Source organism: Mus musculus, chromosome 14 (genome assembly GCF_000001635.26).
Source record: "Mus musculus strain C57BL/6J chromosome 14, GRCm38.p6 C57BL/6J".
In the NCBI taxonomy this organism is placed as follows: domain Eukaryota; kingdom Metazoa; phylum Chordata; class Mammalia; order Rodentia; family Muridae; genus Mus; species Mus musculus.
The window spans coordinates 122,131,138-122,153,499 of record NC_000080.6 but is presented as its reverse complement, the minus strand read 5'-3'; the positions used below and the strand labels follow the sequence as shown (position 1 = coordinate 122,153,499).

At 40.0% G+C, this 22,362-nt stretch overlaps 1 protein-coding gene across 1 annotated transcript in view; it reads right to left on the bottom strand.

Annotated features, from left to right (window-relative positions):
• The window catches only part of Tm9sf2 (transmembrane 9 superfamily member 2), a 52,522-nt gene that overhangs the window by 6,104 nt on the left and 24,056 nt on the right, over positions 1-22,362 (bottom strand). Inside the window, exons 4-15 of the mRNA NM_080556.3 lie at positions 20,093-20,220; positions 15,999-16,128; positions 13,726-13,850; positions 12,190-12,301; positions 11,057-11,136; positions 9,985-10,093; positions 8,271-8,403; positions 6,716-6,835; positions 5,455-5,512; positions 3,491-3,650; positions 2,615-2,766; positions 1,425-1,536 (exon numbers count right to left, since the gene is read on the bottom strand). Of these exons, the coding sequence (NP_542123.3) occupies positions 1,425-1,536; positions 2,615-2,766; positions 3,491-3,650; positions 5,455-5,512; positions 6,716-6,835; positions 8,271-8,403; positions 9,985-10,093; positions 11,057-11,136; positions 12,190-12,301; positions 13,726-13,850; positions 15,999-16,128; positions 20,093-20,220 (1,419 nt within the window). The remainder of the gene's footprint in view (positions 1-1,424; positions 1,537-2,614; positions 2,767-3,490; positions 3,651-5,454; positions 5,513-6,715; positions 6,836-8,270; positions 8,404-9,984; positions 10,094-11,056; positions 11,137-12,189; positions 12,302-13,725; positions 13,851-15,998; positions 16,129-20,092; positions 20,221-22,362) is intronic.

The window sequence follows — 22,362 nt, the reverse complement described above, 5'->3', positions numbered from 1 at the left end:
GTATATCCTATGCTTTTTATTATTATTTTTTTTTAATTCAGTATAATTACTGCACATGTCTGGTTGTGTGTGGGGACCTGGATGTGCTAAAGCACATGTGTAGAGATCAGAGGACAACTGTGTGGAGTGGGTTTGCTTTTCCAAGTAACGACTGGTGTTTCAGGAACTGAACGCAAGTCATCAGGCTGAGCCATCTCTATGGCTCCAGAATCTTTTCTGCTTAAAGAGATCTCACTTTGTAGCTCAGGCTGGCTTTCAACTCTTGACTCCTCCTGCCTCAACCTCTGAGTTCTGGGATCACAGACACGTGCTTCCGTGTGCTCCTCTCTTTTAAAGACAGAAAGCAGACTAAGGCTTGCCAGGGTCAAGGTAAAAGGGAAACAGACAGTCACTGCTTATGGGGTTTCTATGAGGAGAGAGTGAAATTATTTCAGAATCAGACAAGAGAGTTGCACAAAACATGTTAAGTGACAGTCATTTTTTTAACTTTAAAGTGTAAATTTAACTTAAATGTAAAATAAAACCAAATCCAAGAAGCAAACAACAGCAGCAAAAACAAACCCCTGCAAACAAAGCAGAAAACCAACTCAGTCTCACAGATTTTATCTGTAGAGAAGAAAGAATAGACTTGATGATCTGACAGCACGTCAAAGCTGTGGCTGTGAGCTACAAGGATAGTCACACCGGCAGCCCTTTAAAAATGGTAGACTCAAGAGGGGAGACAATACGAGGAACTGAAACGATGGTTCTTGAGCTTTGTTCATGACACGGAGCTGCAAGTCTGGACACTCCATCTCTGGTACCGCAATGTTATCACTGTGGCGTTGCCATAAACTATAGCTCATTGCAATGCAACCATTGAAACTTTTCAATGAACTTTGCTTACCTTTTTTAGAGATATATTGTGTGTGTGTGTGTGTGTGTGTGTGTGCGCGCCTACCTGTCTGAATCTTTTCCACCTGTGTGCAGGTGTCTAAGGAGGCCAGAAGAGGACATAACATCCCAGTGGGCCATCTTTCCAGTCCCCAACTATCTATTTTTACCAACTTTTTATAACCTAGAAATACCTATAAGAATATTAATTTCAAATCAGTCATTAAAAAGCAGTGAAAATTCAGTACAATATACTATTTTTGGGAAATCAGCATTCTAAAATCTTCACTGATAATCTTTAAATAAATACAATGAACAAGAATATGACCTTGATTCAATCCTAAAGAAGTCTTCTTTTGGAATGGGATGAGGAACAGGGGGTGGGGGTGGGGGTGGGGAGGGAGCAATGACTGGAATGTAAACAAATAAAATAATTTTAAAAGTCTTTTGATTGTGGATAAAAGCCAATTTCTTTGATAATAAACATATATGTAGAAAAATACTGTTATAATACTACCTATAAATTAACATTGAACAGTGCTAATACATACCTCTGCACATAGGTGAAAGTAGCAAAGAAGTATAGTTGCTTCGGAACAGGTAATAACCAAAATGATAAACACCAGAAACAGGAAACCAAACATGTAATACATCTGGTGGGACCTGTAATCAAACATGTCAGGACACAGTGATATAAATATTTCGACACAATAAATGACATATTGTTCATTCTGCTGTCAACTAGGAAGGGTTTTCTTTTTTCTTCTCTTTTGATGACGAAGAGGGCTGAGACAAGGAAGGATAAGGTGGTGGTGCCGTCACATTTTAGCCTCCTGTTGAGGTAGACCCTGAAATTACTATTCAGGAAAATATAGCAACCCTGTTTACCTGCTAGTTGAGTCAGAAGTGTTAAAAAAAAAAAAAACACAATGGAAAGACAGTTTAAAGTAGGAAAGAAACCAAATTAGTGTATAAGGTTTTAGAATTTGGAAAACTACTAAAATAACTGGGGAAGAAAGATATTCTAAACGTTTACAAAGCTCATAATTATTCCAAGTTCAAGCTACCTGAGATCTTGACACAACTGTAGTACATGTCCATATGATTGAAGGTGATTATAATAAACTACCCACCCCTAGTTAAACACTATACAACAGAGAGGCTCAAACTACAACAGTTCTTCCTAGTGTGGTAGCACATACTTTTTTTTTTTTTACTCGTCACTTGGAAAGCAGAGGCAGAGGATCTCTGTGAGTTCAAGCCTAGCCTGGTTTACAGAGCAAGTTCCAGGCCAGCGGGGATACATAGAGAAGCTCTACTTCAAAAAAGACTTTCACACAGGAATGAGAAACAGTGAACACAGGCGCTGGGTGATTGTATAAACCTTCCAGGTCATGGAAAACAGCCTTCTTTCCAACTTCTAACCTCCTCCAATGAGCTATCAGCTGCTTCTCTCTGCAGCAGTACAGCTACTTAAGAACATGGGGTGGCAAAGCTTGGGCTGATATAATCACTCAACCTCCAAATACTCATTTTTCCCCTCTGGAAGATGAGGACAGAATCCTGAAAGCTATGAAAGAACTAACAACAAGAAGAAACAAAGCCTTCAATGAGTGCTAGCTATTATCATTACCTACTTTTTCCCAGAGAGAGAACCTGACCTTTACTTCTGTAAAACTCAACAGCGGCTCTACGTACACACAATGGTAATGAGGATAAGAGGTCTTTGTCTTCAGCTTACCAAATGCTATTCAGAATGAAGAAAAGCTGTATAAAGATGCAGCCAAAAGGCAAAATGCCCCCCATGATGATGCCAGGCAAAGGCTTTGTGTAGAACGACTGCTCAGGAATCTGACGAGGGATCTGATTGGTTCGAACTGGGTGTTCAATGGCCTGCAGCCAAAAGAGGGGGGAAAAAGGATCTATAATTAGCTGTTAATATATTGTGCAGTTTTTCTTAGTTTCTATATTAATAATAACTGGATTGGACACTGAAAGTTTACTTAAGTCATCAAATTAAAACATGTAACTGGAAGCAATGACTGAGACATTGATCGGTAAAATACTTGGTCAGCCTTCTGGAACAGGGCAAAGTTTTCTCTAGTAGTCATCTACTGACTAACAGCTTTACACAAAGCAAGAAATAGAACATAGTGTGGCATTAACAAGGCAAACTCTGGATTTTCAGGGTTTTCAGTTTAACTATATACTTATTGAAAGATATTACTTGGTCCTGCAATTTAAAAAAATTTTTTTATACTGGGAAATGGGCAAGAATACCTTCCCTACCCTCCCCCCCCAATTCACTGGCTTAAGAACATAAGGAGAAAATACTACAAACAAAAAATAAAACCAAAGAAACATATTTCAGGTGTGGTGGTGCATGCCTGTCCTCAGAATTCTGAAGGTGGAAGTGAAAAAAAAAAAAATCAGGATACAGAGACCTTGTCTTTAAAACCCCAACACTCCTAACACTATTACTTTGTGAACTGGTTTTGAAGCCCCAATCTTAAAGGTAAGTTTATATCTTATGACATTTTAATAGCATCTTTTAAGGTGGAATATATTAACTTAATCAGCTAAGCCCCCTGAAATAAGTTAGCGCTTATGAACTTACATTCTTCTTAAAGCCAAAGTATGCACCAATAAACGTCAAAGGCACAGATATGCAGAACCAGAGGGCCAAGATGGCAACCAGAGTGCCAAAAGGAATGGCTGCTGAAGAGCCTTCTCCCCAGAGGATTAGATTCATGATAAAGAAGTCAGCAAACACAATCCTAAAAGACATGGTCAAACACAATTGAAGCAGGGATAGTGTCCTGTGATTTGTGTTACAGCTTTAGTGACTTAGGTAGAGAATAAAAAAGGAGGTAGAATTTCTAAGTCACAGGTTACACATAATTTAAAACTTTACTACAAACTACAAAATTGCTTTTTTGGCTGCTTTGTCCAATTTAAACTCCAACCAGCAGCTGATGAGAGCTGCCTTTCTGCACACTTTCATCACAGTTAGATCTGTTGAAACTTGCATGCCTATGGACAACTGCAGTGAGCATCTGGCACTTGCTGGCTCTGGTATCACTCCTGCGCTTGCTGGCTAGGCCCCCTGCTCACTGTTCATTTGGGCTGCATGTTTTGTGCGTTATTTCTATACTCTAGTCACTAATTCCTGCTAAGCATGGCCCTCCCCCTTGTGCTTTTATGAATTTAAACATCTAAATGTGTGCAGTTATACTTTCAGCAAGGCTCTGAGTACATTTCTCAATTAGCAACTCATGCCTCGGATGAACAGCACTTCCTATGGTACTGCTACCCTGGAACTGATCAAAGCTTCCCAATATATTTTTTTAGAAATACATACATTACACTGTTTTTCTATTCTGGGGTTCAAACCTACATCCCCACATGCAAAACTTAGCATATATATGGATATAGGTTTGATCACCAGCATAGAAAAAAAATCTTTGAGCAGTTGCAGCAAGCCACGCTCTTTATGAATCTCAGGAGGGTTATTAGAAATGGCTTAGAGCAGGACCTGTGCAGGATGGGGTACGATGACCACAAAGGAAGACACCAACAACCCTGACAATGGTTTCCAGATCTGAACATGGGAATGTCACTGTAAATTTCAGCAAACCAGTGAGAAACGGTATCATGACAGTTTACTCTCCAAGTGTGTGCATAGCAAATGAGAACAGGAGTGGAGACTGTCTTCTCAAGACACTCTCGCTGGGGATGGAAAAAACAGTCACTTGCAAGGAAGACACTCATGGGACCCAAGGGAAGGAAGCTCTTTTCACAAGCTAGGAGAGCTAAGCACATTCCTAGGCTAAAGAACCATCTGCACAGACACATCAGCTGGGACAACAGGACATGTCAGAAACTCGGGATGACGGAACGGCAAGGTCCTCACGGAGCCTGACAGGACAGTCTTGGTAAGCAGGTCACTTCTTAAGGGAGCATTTGCTTCCAATGCAGGTCTATGAAGATACTGGTTATTAGCAGGTTTCTGGTTTTGGCCTGCCAGTGAACAGCCCTGTCTGTCAGAACCTCACTGTGTGCTCTTCATTGTTACTGTCTGTACAGTGGCCAATTTCTGTGTAACAGAAATTCTGAGATTATGGAAGATACTAGATGAGATCTGAAGCACTCCTCAGGAAAGCTAAGGTTGCTTTGATTTGTGGTGTTTGTTAAGTTTTGGGGCATGTCACTATAGATAATGGAATATACCAAAATACTGGCAATACCCCTGGCCTGCCTGGGCATCTTTCAGGGAGGAACCTGTCATCAGGTCAAAAGCTTTAACGTAACCTGTATGGCAACATGTCAGAACAATTGCGGCAGACTGAGACAGAGCAACGTTTGCCAAGGGAGGTGCTAGGTTCTCTCCCTCAGACACTAAAAGCTATAATGATTTTCCACCATGTAAGGTGCATGGTGTCATTTAGCACATGTTTACTAAGATTCATATTAATAACTTTTCAAAAACTTTTCTTAGGTACCTGACTTAGAGATGTAAGGGACCGAAAAGGTTGGGGGAATAAGAGATGATCATTAAGAATTACTAAGAAATTCACTTACCCAGGACAAAGAAATGATGTCAATAAAACATTTGTTTTCCACTTTTCACCACCAAAGGCTAAAGAAGAAAAAACAGGTGTAAGCACAGATTTTTCTTTAAAGAAAACCAAGTACCACAATCCAGATGTTTGTCAGGCAGAATGAGCAGCTCATGAGGAAGTGACTTTTGCACATACTCCATGATGCCCATTATTAAACGGCCTACGGTGCATGGACAGGTCCAGTCTTAAAGACTGAAGGGACTTGTGAGGGGTGGAGAGACATTAGTAGGAGAAGGTCTAGGAGGGAGTAATATGAATGGAGAGAGAGGTATAAATGAGCAGAGTCACTTCAGGAACCGAATGAAAGCCTCTGTGGCTGAAAATAAGGCTGGCACGACAGGCAGACCAACTGTATCTCATGTATTAAAATACACATGGCCATACTGATCCCATGTCCTTCAGGAAAGAGTACAACAAGAAGAGTAAGAAAGAACTTGGGCCTGAGGGGATCAAGTCTAGCTAATATTCCTACTTCAGTCTGAGGTTTCCCAACCCCTATCTTAAGGTTACCCGGGCAACTTTCCAGTGTTTCACTTCAAATATTGTTCCTACCAGTAGACCACAGGGAACTAAAAACACTAAGCAAGGTCAACTGCTATTCTCTGGCTTTCTCACACTAAGCCCTAGCCACCAACTACACCCGTGGCTCTAACTCTGCTTTACTTCTGAAGAGTAAGTGGAAGACACAGGGCTGGAGAGATGGCTCAGTGGTTAAGAGCACTGACTGGTTTTCCAGAGGTCCTGAGTTCAATTCTCAGCAACCACATGGTGGCTCACAACCACCTGTAATGGGATCTGATTCTCTCTGCTGGTGTGTCTGAAGAGAACAACAGTGTACTCACATACATAGAAGACACATCAACGAATGACATGACACATTACTTCCTCCAGGGATCCCCAAACAGTGACATCTTTGTTTAGTTTATGAATGTTAAACTGATATGCTGCTTTGCCTAGCCCAAAAAGCTAAAGCTTTAAAAGAAAAAGGGGACGAGGACAGCAATAAGCAGCATCACAACCATTTATGCAAATGCACTGTCAAAGCTTTTTGAGATAAATCTAGAACAGTCACCCATATAACAAAGAAACCACTCTTCAGGCTTGTCTCCAGAAACCTCTGGGTAGCTATCCAGGGAGTGCCTACTTGTGCCCCTCATCCACCCAGGTTCAGAACCACAATGGAGACAGACTCAATTCCAATCACCACGGCTTTTACTTACATTTGTAGAATCTGGCAGCAACATAGCCAGCAGGTGTGCCCAGTAGCACCCACAAGACCACAGCACATGTCATCAGGGCTCCTCGATTGGCAGGGGACAAGAATCCCAGACATGCAAAAACTAAGGAGTAAGCATGCACAGTTGTAAATGTTACCACGTGGCTTCCTTTTTGTGAAATGACAGAATACTTCACATTGCATGAACGTGATCCTGCACAAAGGAAACTTTATTGGGAATCTCTAGAGGGAGGCCAGAAGAGTCTATATCTAGGCAGTTCTTAATAAATGCTAGAGTGGAACTCGAGAGCTAATTCTGGGCTGAGTCCATCTGGCTCTCTGGTAGCATCATGCTAGCTAAGCCTCTGGCTTATTCAGGGACTTATTCTCCAGGCCTTCCTTCCTGCTTTAGTCTAATATTCTTATAGACCTACCCCTATCTCCCTCACATTAAAATAACAACAGCAAGTACTACCTGGTCTTCAAAACAAGCCTAGCAACCTGAGTGTAAAGCCTAAAGGTATGAACTGTGGCTTTCAAACTTACTCAGATGCCAGGCATTTAGAAATAAGTAATTCCTGTTATAAAATTATACAATAATCTTACTAACAGACAGTAACTCCAGCACTGTTCACAGTGGCTTGCACTGTATCCTAGCACTAGGAGGCAGGAACTGGGAAACCACTGTGAGTTTGAGGGCAGCCTAGTCTACACACTAGGATTCCAAGCTAGCTCAGGATATAGTCTCTTTGTCTCAAAAAAGTAAAGCTAAACAAAAGACTACATACTCTATTATATATTTGACCTTTATCCAAACAAGAGCGTATGTTCCCTAGAAAAACTTGAAAAGCTCTTCTGTGGATTCTCTCAGTAACACTCGCTACTTTTCACTAGTAGCTGGACCCAACAGGGAAAACCATGGTTTAAAAATATATACATAATGCAGAAAGTTTATTCATAAACAGTTTCTCTTACAGAAAAGAACAGGGAAAGAAACTGGAGTCAATGCTGCCTCAGGGAGGAGTCTCAGAGTGACCAGTCCCCCTAAAGATCTATTTCACTGATAAAACTTTCTGCAATAAAATCTCTCAAGATTCTCAGGTGGTTCAAAGAGACCCCATAGTTATGGAACATTGCTAGAAAAAAGAAGTCTTACTTCCTAAATCTTCTACATGAGAAAACAGTACAGAAACTTCCTGTCTCCCCTTTAGTTCCTTTTCTTTTCTACTCTGGATGTTACTGATAACAGAGACTCTTAGCTGACTGCTCTTTCCTCAGGAGGAAAGCCAAACTGAGTGGCACTGGCTCTAGGTGGGTCTACAAGGCCCTGCCTGCATCTCTGTAGCCCAGTTCCAGCACTACAAAGGCTTAGTCGACTAGGTGCTGCATGGAGGGAGATACCCAGCCAGCCTCTGGGAATCTAACCTGCATCCTAGACTCTCAAGAGCCAAAGCACACACAATTTGAGAGTCAGTAAAGCTACTTTTGGGAAGGAAAACTCCTTTCCAAATACTATTAGAAAAAGTATTTTCTTCTTAATCTTCATTTTAAAAACTTACACAGAGTTACAAAAGTCATAATTAAAATCTGTGTTCCAGATCCTAGGAAGACAGACAGCAGCATCCCCTTTCTTGGAGGACGGAATATATCCCCATGAACTAGTTTCCAGCCAAATTCTTCCTGGGCATCTTCCTACAGAAAACAAAGACAAAAACACCCCAGTTCAACATGTCACAGGGTAACATTTTTGCTTACCATTGAGTACGTTGCTATATATTTTTTCAAACTTATGTTAATGTAAACATGGAGTCTTAGCTTTCTAGAACTGTTTCTAAAGGAATGTTATGTACTGAAGTCTACAGTCATCGGAAAACTGCCTACCACACACAAGGCCCTCCCTCCATAAGATCCTCGGCACTGTCAAGACAAGAGCGAGCCTGGAGAAACTATGCAGACACAGGATTCCTCTCAACTCTGTAGTAAGCTTGTTTGTACTGCCAGCCCAAACTGCACCATCATATCGTATATACTAAATTACTAGCTCTACATGGTTGTTTTTAATAGACATAATAAACAGAATTATGCGAATCCTTAGTCTCCTGAGTCTGCCCCAGCCCACTCCTAAGTAGATGAAAATTCGAGTCATCCTTCTGTCATGCTTCAACATTATAACATAGCCACAGGACCCACACTTCCCTCCATCTCCTTATCAATTCATAACATTTTACTTGGTCCCTGTATGGTTATACTAAATAGGCCTGCTTCTGTCCTGGTTCCTGAATACCCCCTGAATGTACCTGTCCACTCCCTTCTATCTTGGGGAGATCTGCAACACCTTCTGCATGGGCGCACATGCGCACCTACACCTTTCAACTTTGCTTCTTTATTCTAATACAATTTTGAAGCTTCTTTTCACTGTGTATTCTGAGTTGGCTTATTGTTGTTAATAAATGTTTAGTATTCTACTATATGGCTATTTCATAATTTTAAAAATCAGCTACCTATTAACTGCTTATAATTATATAATTTCTAAGCAAATATAAAATAACTACTGTTTGAAAAAAACCAAACAAACAATAAAATCCACTGTGCCCAGATATTTATAACATAAAAGGAGGCCTAGTACTTAAACTGTCCAAGTGCCTTCCACAGGGTGCACTGCTCTGCATTTCCACTGACCATCTGAAGTGTGCACGCTCTCTTAATCACCCCACACAGGGATAGAGCCAAGTGAATAAACAATTGTAATGTGTACTCTTCTTATTAGGAATGACATCAGTTGAGTTCTGACACCTAACTCGGTCTGTCACACACACACACACACACTCAGCGGTCTACTAGATGAGATACCTCATGTTTTGATATGGACTCGTATTTCTCTTATATCCTTTGCCCAGTTAACTTTTCTTTCCAGATGAGTATTTACTTTATTCTAGTACCATTCATGGAATAATCTGTCTTATCCATGTTTATACCCTTTAAGCCCTCAGTTTAGACTTCTTACACACAGAGAGTGTTTCCTTGCCAACTCCTCCTACATCTCTCTCTCTGAACTGTTTCCATTTACTAAGTTAATCTCTACAAAAATTGCTTCACTATAGATCAATTTGGGGCCAAGTGGTTTTGTTCATGACAAATGTGTCTCTCAGTTCAATTAAGTACAGACTTCATTTTATTTATTTGTCTATGGATTTTCTATTCTTGTCTTAGAAAAAGGTTTCACATCTGAAATCTCTGTGGTGTCTAAAGACTAATTGAGATGTTTCCACTCACCGTAGAGTCCATCTGGTTATATCTGGCAATATCTTTATGTAGCGTGCGTAACATAATCATAGCTACCATTCCAGATAAGAAGAGGACAATAACCAAGGAGTTCATTATGCTGTGGGAACAAGCACATCACAGTGGAACTGCAGCTTAGTCACAGAGCAGCATCAAAAGACTGTTACAACAGCTCAATCGGGGCCATGCCTCTAACCCCGGCACTCAGGAACACTAGTCACTGTGCTCAGAGGCACTATTACTATGTGTGTGCATATGTGGCATTGCAGATTGATTTGAGGGTCACCCCAGGCAAGCCCCTTTCCACTAAACTACATATCCACAGCCCCTAAAGTTGTCTAGTCTAGAATCAGAATGGTTTTTCTGTGATCAACTTTACTCGGTTAACTACTGTTTCCAAGCCACTCCAATACATACAGCAAGGCAACAAAGAGCTGGCTTGGACCTTCAAGACACTTAATGATGGGCAAATTTATACAGTCAACTAGTGAATGTCAAAAAGGTAGTTAGCAAAGTAGGAAAAGGAGAGAGACAGCACAGTGAATGAGCTCTGGAGAAAACAATGGCAGCTTCCTGAACACTCTGACAGGAACTCCAGCCAGGAATATCCTCAGACGGTCTATCCCATAGCCTCTAAGTCTTTCATCATTCCCTCCCATGATCAAAGTATTTCTAGATTAAGAAACAAACTTAGAAATAGATGGCCTGCCCAGACAAACACCTCATGTCTTAAAGCATGGATTCTCAACCTGTGGTCGTGACCCCTTTGATAAGCCCTCCTCTCTAAAAACATTTACATTACAATTTATAACCATAGCAAAATTACAGTTATGAAGTAGCAACAAACATAATTTTATAACGGGGGGGGGGGGGAGGACCGAAACATGAAGAATTGCATTAAAGGAACACTGCATTAGGAAGATTGAGAACCACTGGCTTAATCAGGATCTGAACTGTGGTCTGGGCTACTGAACTCACTGAACAGGGTCAGAGTGAGAGGAAATGCTCACAGGGACAAGGCAGAGCAAGCGGAAAGCCAAAGGCACACAAACTGCACTCTTACCTAAACCACTGAATATGGGTGTGAGGCATAGACTCCAGAATATAGTCCCACCTAGACGCCCATCTGATGTTTTTCTCTTCCTGGAGAGGGATAAAAGAAACTCTGAGCATCTTCTGACCAAGTACATAAGAAAATTCTCTTCAACAGGCCACTCCTATTCAGTCAACACCTCTAATCTTAACAGTAATATCTGGATTACTAGTGAGAATGAGGTAGTTTCATATTTATGCAAGTCTAGTGCAAATCAGAATGAAACTAAGAAGTAAATTAAACAAAACAAACAACAAAAAACCCAACAACAACAAAAACCCAATCAATCCCAAGAGGCCTGGCAACAGTTAGAGCAATTCTTACATGTTTGTGGTTTTTAAAAGTTCAGCTCTAAATTATAGCTAGTACAAGTAGATTTTCAATACCAAAACTTAGAGCTATATTTAATTTGAGAAAATAACCAAACAGAATGAGCTCTTCTCGACATTGTAGCCATGGGATGACCAGTAAAGCTCAGTTATAATCCAGATGCAAGGGACATCTGGAAAATGCTACTTAGTCTCACCTACAGACACACACTGTTCACATGTTTGCCTGGAAATTTAAATACTACACAGGGGACACTAGACATCACAACAATATTAGCTAAGTCAAGGCAAAACCTTTAAAGCAGAGATGGAACACGCCCCACACTTTTGATGATCATGTTTTCTTTCCTAAGCGACTTCTCTATTAACAAAAAAACATTTCTTAATATTTTAAGAAAACCAACATGAAACTCTCCATTTAAACTGATACCCTCATGCTGATTGCAAAAAATGATGGTGTTTTCCATGACTTCTGGCATGTCTGACATTTCATATCACCACCTCTGTCGATTCCTGCAGCTTGTCTCATATGCTATCTCTCGGTTGTAACACACGAAGCACAATTCTTCAAATTATGCATTTTTTTCACCTCGATTACGACTTAGTTTTAGGAATGATTATGTTGTTTGGTGCATTGACAGGCTGTTTTAAAAAGCAGCTCATTAAAAGCTTATGTACTTGATAGACTTGATCATTAGTATTTTTAATTAGATTAAGTTCTACATGTTTAAAATCAATGTCTGAATTATACTGAACATTAAAAAACAAACTCACCTCAAAACTAATAGAATAAGTATAGGCAATTTTGATCTCTCCTGAAGCCTTGTTGCTTATATCCATGGCAGGTCCAGAGCAGTCTGGTTTATCTATGTGGGTATGCTTGAAGCTGTGGGAAGATACATTTTGGCAAGATAATAAAAAAGTTCAGTTTAGAAAATGAGGTAAAATACAGGTCATAAATTTTCTCTATATTTTACAATGCAGCTAAACATTAAAAGTGACAACATTCAAACCACATTACAAAATTTGTCTCAAATCTGACTCTGTGTGGGTGTGTGCATGCACTTGTACAGTGGCTGTGGGGCCCTTGAGGCACTGGGCCTCTCCTCCTACTGTGGGGTAAGAGGCTTGAACTGAGGGTTACTTGGAAAACAGATTTACAGCAGAGTCATCTCCCTGGTCCTCATGTCACACTTCGTAACATAAACATTTATGTCACAGAAATGATTAGTTACATACTCAACTATAAGCAAAAAGTCTGACCGCTGCATTTAAAAGAACACTGAAGCCCACTCCTCCTTTAAGATAGGGTCTCGCCATGCTGCTTATTCTGGGCTTCATGTCTGGACTCAAAGACCCTCCTGCTGGGACTACAGGCATACACCACTGCACCCAGTCAATCTTATGAAACCACAGAGGGAGTTTAATTTAATTGTCATCTTAGTATGTCATGTACACCAGTAATGTGGAATGTAGCATGGCTAATTCGGTGGCAAAAAAAGTGGAAAAAATACAACCCACAACCAAAACAAGTTCATTCTCGTCTATCTGCCTCCTCCCTCCCACCTCTCACAACAGGGGTTCTCTGTGTAGCTTTGGTTGTCTTGGAACTCAGAGATCTGCCTGCCTCTGTGTCCTGAGTGCTGGAAACAGCAGGCTCCAACAGGCCTGGCTCAAAACAGGTATTTTCAAGAAAACACCTTGACAACCTCAAAAGATGCCTTTGCAAAAAGTCTCCCTGGCATGGAGACTTTAAAATGACAGGACCAACAGCCACATGAGCCTCTGAGCAGCAAAGCCACCTGTTGATGAAAAGATGTTCTTTCCACTACAAAGGAGACATTGTGCCTATAACAAACCAAAAGGCTGTGAAAATTCCTGAATGGAAAACAAAGCAAAATGCAAAGGCAAGGCAATCTGACCACTCCCATTACAGAAACGAACCACTGCTGTCTCTGAGCAGCCTACAAACCAAACCAACCACACAAACTTCACTCACTGACAGGAGTTTTCACTGTAATTAATCTGCAAATGTCAGAATTATGGTTAAGTAATAAACTACTTAATCTCAAAATACACTTCCCCTTTGGACCTAGGTTTTACTTATATTTGTTTATTAGGAGGGTTGAGGTACATAATCTCACTCTTTGGGGCAGGCTAGCTTGGAACTCACAATGTAACCTAGGCCAGCCTTGTACTCACTGTAATCCTCCTGCCTCAGGCTCCCCAAGTGCTAGGATTGTAAGTATGAGCCACCACACCTGGCTGCAATAGGGTTGTTTGTTGTTTTAAACCTTCTTCTATATTTACCTTTTTGGTTCAAGTTTAGCAGCCACTAATCTTGCTCCCATAGACCCAGTTTCAACAACATGATAATATATCTTGATGTCAACATGATTGAAGATGTAGAAAGTGTCTCTCTCGTGGAATTCTGACTGTGAAACAGAACTTAGTTAAACACACAACACAGCTACAGGACAACCAAGCACAGTGTTCCACAAACTGCTATAGTAACAAATAGACACTTAAATTCAGATGGAATTTTATTTCTTCCCCATTACAATGCTAAGTTTTAAGGTAGAGGTCCTCATAAGCCAAATTAATGCCAAGGTTTTAATTTTTTCATAAAATTAATAAATATCTGCTTAAAAGATTAAGTAATATTTTCTAGCTTTTACTTAAAATATGTTAAAAAAAAAAGAAGTGACATTATAAATATGTTAAACTGCCCATATTTAAGCAAACCTTTCTAAAATTTTGTAAAACTGTTCAGGATTACAAGTAACAACCTAAGCTTCTCAACTCTCACACGAGGGCTCATGAACTAAGGAGATGATGTTAACTTAGATCACATCAGTGAGAGAGTGAATCAGGTTGCCTGGGTATATGGAAACCTTATACGCCCAATATTAGTAATAACAAAGTAATACAAAATTAGTGACTATTATGTGTTGATCTTAATAACAATTCTATATTGTCTCTTCTAACATTTTCTTCATACATAAAAGCAAGGCTTCAAAGAAAAACAGGTTTGATAAAAAGTGTATTCTGAAATTTCTGCGATACAAATTTACAAACTTAGAGACACCCTTCTAACTCTCCAGTGTCTACATGCTCTTAATTACGATTTATGCGTCAGACATTTCTCCTGCAGTGCTGCTCCTATTCTTAGAAGTTTTTCTTACTTTTCCTTAATACTTTTATGTTTTCTCTATAACAAGGTTTACAGATGTAACTTTTTACAGGCTGTATTTTTATTTTGTATGTGTGCACACATGTATGGGGGCCAGAGGACAAGCTCAGGGAGTCAGTCATCTCCTTCTCCACGAGATCCTGGGACCTGAACCCAGGTCATCACGTACCTTTACCTCCTGAAACATCTCACTGACCCTGTGTCTAGCTTTTTTTTTCCCCCTAAAGTAGAAAAATGCTTTAAGTAGTTTTTTTTTTTTAAAAAAGATTTGTTTATTTATTTCATATGAGTGCTCTATCTGCATGTATACCCACATGCCAGAAGAGGGTATCAGGATCCTATTACAGAGGGTTGTGAGTCACCATGTGGTTGCTGGGAATTGAACTCAGGACTTCTGAAAGAGCAGCCAGTGCTCTTAACTGCTGGGCCATCTCTCCAGCCCCTGAATCTAACTTTTTAATAATAATAATAAAAAAAAGCCAGGTAGTGGTGGCGCACGCCTTTAATCCCCTCACTTGGGAGGCAGAGGCAGGCGGATTTCTGAGTTCAAGGCCAGTCTGGTCTACAGAGTGAGTTCCAGGACAGCCAGGGCTACACAGAGAAACCCTGTCTCAAAAAACCAAAAAAAAAAAAAAAAAAAAAAAAAAAAAAAAAAAAACTTTAAAAAAGATGTATTTTTAGCATGGCCATGGTGGTGCATGCCCTTAACCCCAACACTCAGGAGACAGACAGTTTGAGTTTGAGACCAGTTTGGTCTGCACAGAGAGTACCAAGACAGCTAAGGCTACATGGTTGAGACCCTGTCTTCAAAACTTTTAAAGAATTATTTTTAATTATCTGCATGGGTGCATGTCTGTGTATGATAAGCAACTGGCATGGGATTCTCTTGAGCTGTAGGGTTGTAAACCAACTGGGAACTGAAGCTGTATTCCTTGGGAGAGCAGTATATGCTGCTAACCTCTGAACCATGGCTTCAGCCTTTAAAATAAATGCACTGTGGTGTTATAAGTTATGTGTGCCTTCAGTACCAGTCCTCTTGACACCAGGTCTCCTGGAACTGGAGTGCTGGGCTTCTGTGAGCCAACTGACATGAGTGCTGGGACTCAGACGTAGGTCCTCTCCACAAGCTCTTAAGAGGACAACTGTCCCTCCAGCCCCTCAGTGTAGCCTTTGACTTAGAACAAAGGCTTAGCCCTTCACATAGAACCTACCATAAGAAACTGTAAATCTTGAACTGAAATCTGAATGATTTCATTTCTAGAGCTAAATGTGCACAGTATTAATCTAAGTAATGTACCTGAGAGCATCTAACATTCGGTCTCTGTGACACTTCTGTTCAAAGACTGAAGTCTCCTTCAGAAAAGCAGTGCAAAGTTTACCACACACTTACACTGATAACACAGGCATCCTTTGCATGGCCTTTATCTGTAATGTAACAGCCAATGGGAAATCCAGGATTACAGAACTTCTGACTGTCTTCAACCTCATAGCACCACGTGACAGGCATATTATCCACAATCCTGTGCGTGGGAGTAAAAGTCAGGTCAGTGATCCGAGTGCACAACCACGAGGCACAGCTTAAGTCCGTGCCGTCTTTCATAAGACATAAACATCTCTAAATGCCAAACATTCCACAATTCAAACATGTTTTCATGGAACCCATGATGCACTGTAATAAGAATAGAGTTAGTACAGGTTTTGAAACTATAAATGCATGTAGAAAAGGAGATCTAACAGCTCGCCTGCTGCAGCTGTGACTGTAATGGCGTCATCCAGGCACCTGAGTGCAATTTTCCCTTCAGCAGAGCCCTTGACGCTGTAACAGGTGCACAACAGTGTACCTGGTTCCTCAGGAGCTTTCAGGTCTACTACAGTAGCTCACAGAAGGCAAAGGAGTACATCTGCAAGATGGAATTTAACTAGAGAGTGAGGGGAAAAGTGGAAATTATAGTATTTTCTGTTAAAACTCATAAATCCAAGTGATTAAGAAACATTGCTATAAAGCAAGAGAATCAAATCTTTCAAAGTTTACAGTGAGAGAATAATGAAGTTTGTGGCACTGTGAAACTACATTATAGTCTGAGCATGCGGTCCCCTATGCTTAGAACACACTGCAGGATACAAAATAAAAAATTGGCCAAAATATACTAGCTGTATTACAGTCATAAGACTACACTCCAGGGCATGTTTTATTTTTTAATTAATGTGTGCCCTAGGAAGTAAAATTATGATTCTATATTCACCCAAGGTGTATGTTAATGACCTAATAAAACATGTCTTGTCATATTTAAGTGCTACTTAATAGCACACTGTGTACAAATTTTACAATCACCTATACTATTAAGCTGTTTACTATTACACCCAAAAGACTATAACATTATAAAATATTAGAAACATAAAACAATGCTGTATAAATAATTGAAGAGTTTTGTGGGGTGCTAAATCATCAGTCAGTTGCGTTGGACAGAATTAATTATAACCAGTCGAGTGTATGCAGGCAACATAAAATGTGTTTATGTTAGTCAACTAGAAAGAAAATGCTATATAAAAATTAGAGGGCTAGTTGCAATATGGAGGTTGGGGGCATATAGAGTTTTAAAAACAAACATTTTACTTAGTTGTAACTTATTTAATGTCTTGATTTAATAGCTATTTCAGGTATTAGAATATACTAAGCAGAAAGAGAACCCCTTTGAAATAAATCCAAGAAAATTTAAAGAATACCATTTTTAATTACTGCTTTCATAAATCAGGAAGCAGTATTAAATTTCTAAAAATTCAACCTTAATTCCAATTCACCACAGTGGGTAAGAGGGTGGAAGAAGAATCCAAGTATTACAGTGGGAAGACTGGTCCCAACTTTCTACCAGAAAGAACTCCTTCCAGGGTAGAGGGCACTTTCTCCTCTACATTCCAAGGCCTGTGTTAAACACTGCCAGCAATAAAACCTTATTAATTATAAAGAAGTTACTTTCCCAATAATTCAGTTATAAATGTTTCGATTAGACTGAAGTAGCCAAAAGTGTAGCAAAACTGAATGAAACTTGACAATTAAGTCCTCCTGTGTAGTTTTAACACAAGCAGATTTATACTAATGAGGATTTTGCAGTTTTGAAAACTGTATAGCACTCTCCTTTGTTGAACTGGTAGGATCTGAGATTAAATATGCTGGCTGAAGTTATCTTCAGAATCCCTTTCTATACCACAAGCTGCCATAAGTCTAGAAGTTGTATGTCATTGAACACTGAGTATGAAGACAACTAGTTAAGTATGATTTTATTTTTAAAACATTATAAAGATCCATCCCATAATCAGCCTCCAAACGATGACACCATTGCATACACTAGCAAGAGTTTGCTGAACGGACCCTGATATAGCTGTCTCTTGTGAGACTAGGCCGGGGCCTAGCAAACACAGAAGTGGATGCTCACAGTCAGCTATTGGATGGATCACAGGGCTCCCAATGGAGGAGCTAGAGAAAGAACCCAAGGAGCTAAAGGGAACTGCAACCCTATAGGTGGAACAACATTATGAACTAACCAGTACCCCGGAGCTCTTGACTCTAGCTGCATATGTATCAAAGATGGCCTAGTCGGCCATCACTGCAAAGAGAGGCCCATTGGACACACAAACTTTATATGCCCCAGTACAGGGGAACGCCAGGGCCAAAACGGGGGAGTGGGTGGGTAGGGGAGTGGGGGTGGGTGGGTATGGGGGACTTTTGGGATAGCATTGGAAATGTAATTGAGGAAAATACGTAATAAAAAATAAATTATAAAGAACTCAGTAGTACAGCTTGCTCAGCATGACCTAGACCCTATACCCAGTCTCCAGTAACACATGTTCACATGTATGTTCACATGTATGTTCACATGTATTACTCTCTGACTCAGGGTCCTAGGTAGAAAGCAGAGGGTCAGACTGCACAGGACTCTTTAACTGAGTTCAGGTACCAGTGTGGGGATCAAAAACAGGCGCTAGAATGATGGAGCTGCTCCAGCTTTGAGTAAAGTCAGCCCCCAAAATCCCTAACCCACTTTTAATGGCCCAAGTAAAATAAAAAAATTACTCAACTCAAATAAGAAAACTATATCCCATTAACCTTTCTCTAAAATAAGGATGAAGAATTTATTGGTTACAATGATCTGAGGAAAAGAAAAATCACCATTCACATCATAAAATTCATACAACTATAAAAACAAATAAAATATAGATCTTCAAAGGCCCTGGAAAAATGCCCAATGTATCATTAAACAAAACAAGCACACAGAGTCAAGTACACAATAATGTGTCAGCTTTTGCATTTTCTAACAATGCCTACCCTTTCACATTCACACAAATGCAGAAATCTGAAAACACGCATCACAAACAGTGCTGCACAGGAGAGGGCAGGCATAATAAATGGCTGACAGCACTAGACAACTCTTATTTGCTATTTAATATTTTTCTGTACCACTTGAGGGTTTTTCACAAGCTTAATAACTTAGAAAATAATCCTATCCTCCCTAAAGCAGCTTGGTACAAAGGAAGGTACTAAATGCACAGTAAGATTCCATAAGAATTCAGTACTTTTAAAGATCTTTCAAATTCTGAGGGACACATTTTATTTCTGCCAATTCTGCTTAAAGTCAAGCTATGTAGTATATAAACCTTCTGAAATAAAAATACAGTCAACTCAGCTTCAGTAAACCCACAACTGAGAATCAGTGTCTCCAAAACCAGAGTGGCCTGGGGCCCCGGACTACAGCCTAGAATTACAAGTTGCAAATTCCTGTTCATAATACAGACTTAAAATCATAAAACATTCCCAATTCAATGGTAAAAACTATTATTTAACAGCACTTTTCCAGTTGACTTTTTAAAGCAGTCACTGGTTTGTAACTGCCTTTACAAACTGCTTAGTAAATTTCACTAGTGAATACTTCCTAAGTTTGTAAACTACCTTAAATTGATTTTCTTATTAACTTATTCAGCTTTAAAATAGGACCTAGACTAACTGCGAAGATTAGCTAAAGATTTCTAGGTACCTTCCGGCATGGAAGCTACCAAGGAATAAATGCCTCTCTTCTCTCTCCTACCTGCAGTGTGTGAAGAGAACAAAGAGCCTTGCATATGCCAATCAACATTCTGTGACCAAGACAGCCCCAAACACCCTCGTCTCTGCTTCCATTATCTCTAGGACCCAGAGTCTAAACAATACTCGACACAAACTGCTAAGAAACTGGTTAATGTTGCACCATGGTTACAAAACATGAAGTAGATTTGATTTGTAGATGCTCTTCCCCACACCATAAAGTGCCCCACGGTAACTGCCAGAGAAGTAGAGCAGCAGGTCTGTGTACAAGAAGCACCTGACAGTCACCTGCTTTAACACTGCGCTGGCATGAACAGTTTGTTACACTGTATGTAACCTACAATTTCATCTCTATAGACACCGACACAGACATTTCATTGTCAGAGCCCCAACTCGAGCCTCTGTCTCACCAGTGATGCTGATAGTTCAGTAGCATGCTTTTTTTCAGGAAGTCTAACTTTTGTTTGTCTTCAGCCTTCTCTGTATTGTATGTTTTCGTACAAACGAGCTTACAGGTTTCCTTCTTATTAAACGTAAACTGTATAAAAAGAAAGTAGAAAGTACATTAATAAAAATTATGCAAAAAGATACAGGTTCTACCTAAGACAGCAGTTTAAGTTACCAGTCCTGGTGATAAACATAAAATGCACCACAGCTAACTCAGGGAGCTGAACCTTCAATTCGCTTCTCTATAAAGTCTCCAATTTTTCTTATCTAAGTGGATTTTTTTTTTTTTGTATTCTGCTAACTTCAATCTATTCATCCTCTACATGTAACTGTGACCTAGAAGAACAAGGCAGAACATTTCCCCATAGGTGCCTTCTACACTTCTGGAGCTGCTGGCTTCTAGTAACAAGAACCCAAGATTTCTGCACTATCGTCCAAGTAAACAGGAACCAATCAAGTGCCCCTATGTCTCCCTAGGAGACTCAGAAGTGACCACAATGCCACATTTGAATATCTAAAATTAAAGCAAACATGACCCTTTACTCAGGCTTAAAAGGCTGCTAATTCTCAGGATTCTAAATATAAAAAAGGTAAAATTAAAAATTAGTAACCAAATTTAAAAATTAGAAGTTCCTCCAATTTTGAGTCCAGAATTACTTAACCTCCCCCCCCCCCCCACTCACACACACACCACTCACATACTTTAATAATAGGTTCATGATGATGTACTGGGAGCATTTAAGTCTTAATTTTAAAAATGCAACTCATTGACTGGAGAGATGGCTCTGTCTGCTCTTTCCAGAGGGCCTGAGTTTAATTCCCAACAACTACATGGTGGCTCACAATGCAATGGGATGCAATGACCTCTTCTGGTGTGTCTGAAGGGATCGACAGTGTACTCACATACATTATATAAATAAGTCTTTAAAAAATAAAAATAAAACTGTGATTCATTGGGCTGAGGGGTGAGGAGTAAAGCAAACTGCAGAGCGAGAGGGCACGAATGAGGCTCTGGTTCAACATCCAGCACAAAAAAAAACAAAACAAAACAAAACAAAAAATACCCCCATATAAATATCTTCATATTTTCAGAAGGCTGAGACATATCAACTATATAAATAAACCTAATAATTTCTAATGTAAAAATCACATTTTGCTGAGCAGTGGTGGCGTACGCCTTTAATCCCAGGACTCAGGAGGCAGAGGCAGGTGGATCTCTGAGTTCAAGGCTAGTCTGGTCTACACAGTAAACTCCAGGATAGCCAAAACTACACAGAGAAATCCTGTCTCCAAAAACAAAACAAAAAAATTATGTTTTTCTAAATAGTCCAGTTGACTTGTCAGTTTTGATTTCTCTTAATATGCTGCAGTTTGGCCTCAAATTCAGATTCTTCTACGTAGGCCCCCAAATGCTGGGGTCCCTATAGGTGTGTTCTAACAGCTGGCTAGTGGCCTGCTTCTGTATGTTATTAACACCCCTACACCAACTTAGCTGAGGTGAATGTTTACGTGCAGCCCACTGCTGCCATCTGTCAGCCAACAGTTTAATTTTCACCACATCACTACCTCCATCTAAAACACAGCATTGTAGCATTATTTTGAACATTAAGGTTCATTTTTAAAAACTGAATAGTAGTAACACAAAAGTACTAATATGACAGAATGAGAGGCACAGATGTCCAACTTAGATAAGGAGAGACAGACATCATCTCTGCTAACAGCATCCAACAGTAAATCTTACACCTCAATCTAATAGGTGGGAACTGGATTTAGCTGTCTCAACTTTTGTACTCAACTGTAAAGGAAAAAAAAAAACAACAAAGGAGAAAGAGCGGGCATCTTACACGTGTGCATCTTATACGTGTACACCATAAGAAGCCCATGGGCCAACGTCAGACATCCTCTTCTATCGCTCTCCATTTTAGTTCTCAAACAGGTTGTCAGTGGACCTGGAGCTCACTGACTCACAGCTCCAGGGTCTCCATGCTCCCCCGCTGGACTACGGGTACATGTGCTAATGTACCCAGCTTCTATGTGGGTGCTGAGGCTGAGTTCAGGTCATTATGCTTATGGAGCAAGCACTTTACCAACTGAACCCTCCTCCAGTCCAGGTAACAACTGATTACAGAGCAACAGTTAACAGTCAAGGCTCATGTATTCCACCCAATAAATGGGCAAGATTGGCCTTCTCCACATGTTAGATTAGAAAATCAAGGCATCAGAGACACAAACT